Source organism: Corapipo altera, unplaced genomic scaffold (assembly GCF_003945725.1).
Source record: "Corapipo altera isolate COAL_440 unplaced genomic scaffold, ASM394572v1 61553, whole genome shotgun sequence".
Lineage (NCBI taxonomy): Eukaryota > Metazoa > Chordata > Aves > Passeriformes > Pipridae > Corapipo > Corapipo altera.
The window spans coordinates 7,057,950-7,063,690 of record NW_020884918.1 but is presented as its reverse complement, the minus strand read 5'-3'; the positions used below and the strand labels follow the sequence as shown (position 1 = coordinate 7,063,690).

Below are 5,741 nucleotides of genomic sequence, written 5' to 3'. Positions count from 1 at the left end.
AAGAGAGAAGGGGGAAAAAGAGAGAAGGGGGAAAAAGAGAGAAGGGGAGGAAGGTTTTGCTGTGCAGAGGAAAGAGTCCAGCTTCTACAGCTCCACTGCTCAGGAAATACCCTCTGAGAGGCAAGTAGATTTGACACCTCTCCTGACCACTTCAGACACCTTGGATCAGCTACCAAAACCACCTCTCCTGATTTCTTACCACTTTTAATTTGCACACTGATAGTTTCAAGATTCTTGAAGGCCACTACTACTAGAGGAAAAAAAAAAAAAAAAAAAAAAGGAGGTTGGAGATGGGCTTGTGGGAATAGGAGGATTTCTGTGAAGGGAAAAAGAAAAAGCTGCTGTCTTAGAAGTTCATCCCAATGCATGGAACTAACATGATATCTCTACCTCCCAGTTAGCTCCATTCAAGGTTTATTTTTAGATGCTCAGCCAGACTCTGCACAGGGGTGGTCCTTAGTAATATGGCTCAGTCCTAACCTCCAGTCTTCCAGGAAAAAGCCAGGATTAGGGCAGAGAAGGCTAACACTTTGTATCACCACCAAGACCGAGTTCAGCGCTAACTTCTGCGATCTGTGAAGTAAGACTCCCTGTCAGCTAAAGCTTGACTTCAGTTCAACCAGGCCAAGGAAACAAGCCAGTAATTGGCAATCACCATCAACCCTTCACCTGGCACAGGGAAGCAGGAGTGCTGACCGAGTTAAGACACGGCACACCAGGGGAAGCACAGGCTGGCAGAAGCAGAAGTGTCACCTTGTACTGCAGGTGCCCAGGCAGCAACCTCGAAACGATCACTGACTCCTCCATCCTCTGCACCTTCCCTCTGTTCATCTGGCTGTGGCCCAGAGCTCTAACCCCGGGGACAAGGTCCGAGCAGACGAGGATAAGACACTCTAAAGCGGCAGGCTGCCGAAACCAACCTTGTTTGTCCGCGGGTTTAGCATCAGTGGCTTCCCCTTCTCCTTCATGTGGATGCCGCGGCGCGCCATCGCGCACGGGGCGGCGGCTGCTCTCAGTCGGGAGAACATCTCCTGCTCCTGTGCTGCACCTGGGGGGGGGAGAAGGGAAACAGAAACACTCAGAAGTCACACACAGGCAGCGGAACCGAGCGCCCCATCTGTCGCGAAAGGCACGTGCTCAATGAGACCCTTCGAGGACAATGCGGAAATAACGACCCCGCGGGGAGAAAGGAGGGAGGTTTTGGAAGGGGGAGGGCACAGGAGAGAGGGGAGAGAACACGCAGGGATACTAATGGGAGCCAGCACGATGTTGTGGGCAGCAGTCAGCCACTCAGCCCTCCCTGGGTATTGCCTTACACCATAAACCCGGGGGCAAATATTAACCGTCCGTGGTGACCCATGGGACTGGCGCCGCTGCAAATGCCAGGGAGGACACAACGACTCGGGCGAGGGCAGCCTGAAAACTCAGGCTGAGAGGTTCCCTGACAGCCTCCTAAGGACGAAATGTCACGGCCTGGGCAACAGGAAGGAAAGAAACCATGTCTGTCAGCGTATTAAGGCTGGGTTAGAACAAAACGCAGAACTAAAACGGCCAAAGGAACACCACTGAACTCTGGATTCCAGGGTTAGGCTTTTACAGTCCCAAATGTGAGGGAAAAAAAAAAAAAAAAAAGAAAGGTTATTTTCAGGGAGAATATATCCCTTTCAATAAAGGGAATGTCTCCCTAACAAAATAAAAAAAAAATCTTTAGAACCACTCAAAAGCTTGGTTCTAGTCTTGCCAAGGTTACAGCAACTCCTGAACCCACTTTATTCACCCACTGACTGCAAACTCTTTGGAGCAGAAATTATCACTTATTGCATGCTTTTATAACTCACTGCCACTAGGTAATGTGAACTGGACTCATCTCTCAGAGATTATTTCACCAAGACAACCACAGGACCACGGTCTGCACGGAGACACATTAAGAGCCCAGAAAGGACAGCAAAGAACCAGGATCAGGGAACCTCTCCACGGCAGCTGGTGCCCCCTCCAAGACTCAGGCAAAGGACAGTAAAGCAGGTTATGAGACATTTTTAAGGAATGAAATGATGCATGGTTTGGATTTTTAATTTCTTCCAGATGGGAGACAAAATTGGATTAAGGAACAAAACTTCATTATCTTAAATACAGCCTGAATACTTTAGAAGACCTTTCTATAATCAAATTTACACATAATCAGCTTTTAAGAGGGCAGACTGGTCTTACAAGTCACAGTCTGAGGGTTTTCTTAGAAATCTTTCCAAGCATTACAAAAATATGCAAACATTTAATACTTTTCACCATCGGTTATGCCCGAGTTTCTCTTCCACCCATCACAGAGAAGCAGCTCTGACCTTCAGAAGCAACCCTCTCTCTCTCATCCTGTGCTTGCTTTGCTTAGGCTGCGCTCAAAACCCGTGTGTTCAGCTGTCTTGTGGCAAAGGCCATAAATTGCCAGCACTACAAACAACTGCTGCCTTTCATGTGGTCCTTCCTCCCCAAACACAGCAAGCAGCGGACCAAGCGCAGCTGGTCCTGCCAGCAGCACTCAGGGCAGCTGAAAATCAGGATCAGATAAGGGAAATTAATTCCGTGCTGCAGAACAACCGGCCTTCAGGAACAACAAGTTCGGCTTTAGCCGGTTTTAGTCCCGGTTGCACGTTTGCCATCGTTACACAGCTGTGGGCCCACCTCCTCCTGCGTGTGGTCTGTGATTCCAGAGTCACAGCAAAGCCCCACCCCACAGTCCCATCAGCCTGGTGCCAGGGTGGCTTCAGCCAATGAGCAAATACCTCAAACAAGGAATTAAAAAGCAGGACAAACACCACACCTTATCTTACTCCAGTTAAATCTAAATTACCTCGTTGCAATTAACGAGCATTTAAGAACCAAACAAGACTGTGGCCCAGATTTCTCCTACCTTGACCAATTAACTCTCCAATCAACGAGACAGAGAGGAAAAGACTTCGGGGCTGTGACACAAATCTTACTTTCTTCTCTGCTGTCTGAGAGAGGAGACTTGACCCCTCCTGAGGTGTCACATCACCTAAAATGATTCTCTTGGTGGAGGTATCTCAGATGCAGAGAAGCAAGTGGGAGAATCAAGTTTCATTTTCCACTCAGCCCCTCCGTTTAGATCCAAGAGATATGATCTCAGTTGATTCATATCCAGCGTTAAACCTGACTGGTTATTCTCCTTCCCTGGCTCTTCTAATCATTCCGTATTTCTGTTTCATCTCCCACCTTGCACATCTCCTCCAGCTCATTTTGTCAAAGACTTTTAAGACTGTTTTTGCAAGAACCTGCCTCCAAAACTCACCCTAACATGACCTACCCTGAAACCAGAAGCAGGCAATCCTTCCCCATCCTCTGTCCACGCTCCCGTGTAGGAGTGCCAGGAGCTTTTCATGCATGACCATGACCCTCCTTGACACTTCCAGGGATCCAGGGGCAGCCACAGCTTCTCTGGGAAACCTGTGCCAGGGCCTCCCCACACTCACAGCCAAAGATTCCTTCCCAATATCCCATCTAACCCTGCCCTCTGCCAAGGGGAAGCCATTCCCTGTGTCCTGACCCTCCATCCCTTGTCCCCAGTCCCTCTCCAGCTCTCCTGGAGCCCCTTTAGGCCCTGGAAGGGGCTCTCAGGTCTCCCTGGAGCCTTCTCTTCTCCAGGTGAACACCCCCAGCTCTCCCAGCCTGGCTCCAGAGCAGAGGGGCTCCAGCCCTTGGAGCATCTCCCTGGGGGGAAGGACGTCAGCTGAGGGAAACAGGGGGGTTGGAACGATGTGAAAATGCAGACAGAGGAATGAGGTTGTGCAATGTCCTGTGAGGAGGAATTAGGAAGAAGGCAGCGGAACTGAAAGGGGAATGAAATTCCTCCACAAAGATGTGTCAGCACAACCAGAACAAGGGCATCTCTCCTCCCTTCAGCACTTGGCAAGGATGAGGACTAAACAAGACTGTGGTGCACCTCTACACTGAATCCACCACAACTGGTTATTTCTGACTTACTACTAAGTACAAGCCATGCCACAATTTAAGGGAAATAAATCCCTCAGCATATCAGATCACAGCTCTCTGCTGTGACTTATCAGGAGGCATCTGCCCCAGGTCAAACTAATTACCAATATGCACAAGTGCCCTTATCTGGGAGCCAATGTTTCTCTGGTGCAATTATAGATTCGTTAAATTGCAAAAGCTACTTTTAAGGGTAAGGTTCGTGGTGTTCTTCAGAGGTCCAAATACTTTGCTCCGAGAGTCAGGAAGCCCAGTGTCAATTAGAGCAAGGTCTGCTTCAATTACTGCACGGGCTGCCTGACCTGTGGATCCTACCTGACTGCTCAGGGTGTCTCCCAGTGGACAGCAACCTGTGCTGGATGACTGTGCAGCCTTCCTTCAAGTTTGAAGGGCGGGCAAAGCACAAATGCAGTTCAAGCACTCCTGAAATCCCCTGTCAATAAAGAGTTCCAGTCCTCCTTTCATGTGCAGAAATTAACAAGGCCTGTGTGCCACCAGGAGCTTTTTTTTTTTTTTGGTAACACAGGCTGAAATTACCAACTCAAGGCCTTCAGGCCTCCATTGGTGTAGGTTTTTTGATACAGACATTTTCTCTTAGGTACCCACAGCAGCCCACCCAGTGAGTCTGCAGGTCTGGTGTGGATGCACCACTGCACTCTATTCTCTTTTTTTTTTTCCCCCCCCCAGTAATAAACAGACAAGCCTTGCCTACCCAAGCATGACACAAACCAGGCACACATTAGCTGGCTTCATCACCTCAGCAATGATAAGGCAGTCTAAAATTATTACATTAGGCAAGCACCGGCTACAAACGTGTCTCCCCACGGGATTTTTACTCTGAGCAGCTTTTCCTGCACCCACCACCCCAGCAGCAGGTCAAGGGGACGCTTCTGTTTCGCAACAGGAGCATCCCAGGAGGAAGGAGCAGGGGGACAAGGATGGGGACGTGGTTCTGTGCAGCAACTCAGCACCTCTGGCTCCCTGAGCTGACCAGATGCTGCTGCTGAGGGAAGTTTTCAGGTTCTCTTCAGCCAAGCCCTGAGCAACCACCTTAAAGGACGTTCCTAAGGCACCTTGAGATCTGCAGATTAAAAGGAACAGTCATATGGGGAGGAGATACCAATAAACTGTTCAGCAGCAGCAAGTGGGTTATTTTGGAAGCAGATCTTTAACAAACTCAAATTACTTTTCTTCCCTTTTGTCCTGAAGGCAACCAGTTCAACTAGGAGAAAAGAGTTAGATGCAGAGCACTTAAGTAGAATAACCCAGTTCACAACCTGAGGCTTGAAACAATTCAGCAAATAAAGCACACTTAGGTGAACTCAAATGAAAATAAGTTCAGAACACCTTTCTAAAAAGAGTATATCTGAATTACTTTAACTCACAGTGTCAGAAAACCTCTTAACACAAACAGAAGGTAGGGCTGAATTATTTATTACTGAAGCCTTGGTTCATAACAGAACCAAACCACATCAAAGAGCTGTATTTTTGCACATTAATGGACCTGACCTAAATATTCTGATCCTTAAGAATCATGAAGTCCATTGTCTTTCACTGTGGGAACTGCAGCAGCAGTGGTTTTGGGCCAGTCTGACAAGAAGATGCATTCTTGACTTGTATTCCACTTGTGTAACTGGGAGGGCTACTGGTAGTAAAGGTAAGGACATCAACATATGCAGGACAAAGGCCTTGTCCCGGAAAACCCTCAAAAATACTGCAGGAATAAACAGGAGGCTACTGAT

General features: G+C 48.3%; 1 protein-coding gene across 1 annotated transcript in view; it reads right to left on the bottom strand.

Annotated features, from left to right (window-relative positions):
* Positions 1-3,017, bottom strand: part of ME2 (malic enzyme 2) — a 22,715-nt gene extending 19,698 nt beyond the window's left edge. The window contains exons 1-2 of the mRNA XM_027656061.1: positions 2,903-3,017; positions 921-1,048 (exon numbers count right to left, since the gene is read on the bottom strand). Coding sequence (XP_027511862.1) covers positions 921-1,028 — 108 coding nt within the window. The 5' untranslated portion in view covers positions 1,029-1,048; positions 2,903-3,017. The remainder of the gene's footprint in view (positions 1-920; positions 1,049-2,902) is intronic.
* Between the last annotated feature and the right edge of the window lie 2,724 nt (positions 3,018-5,741).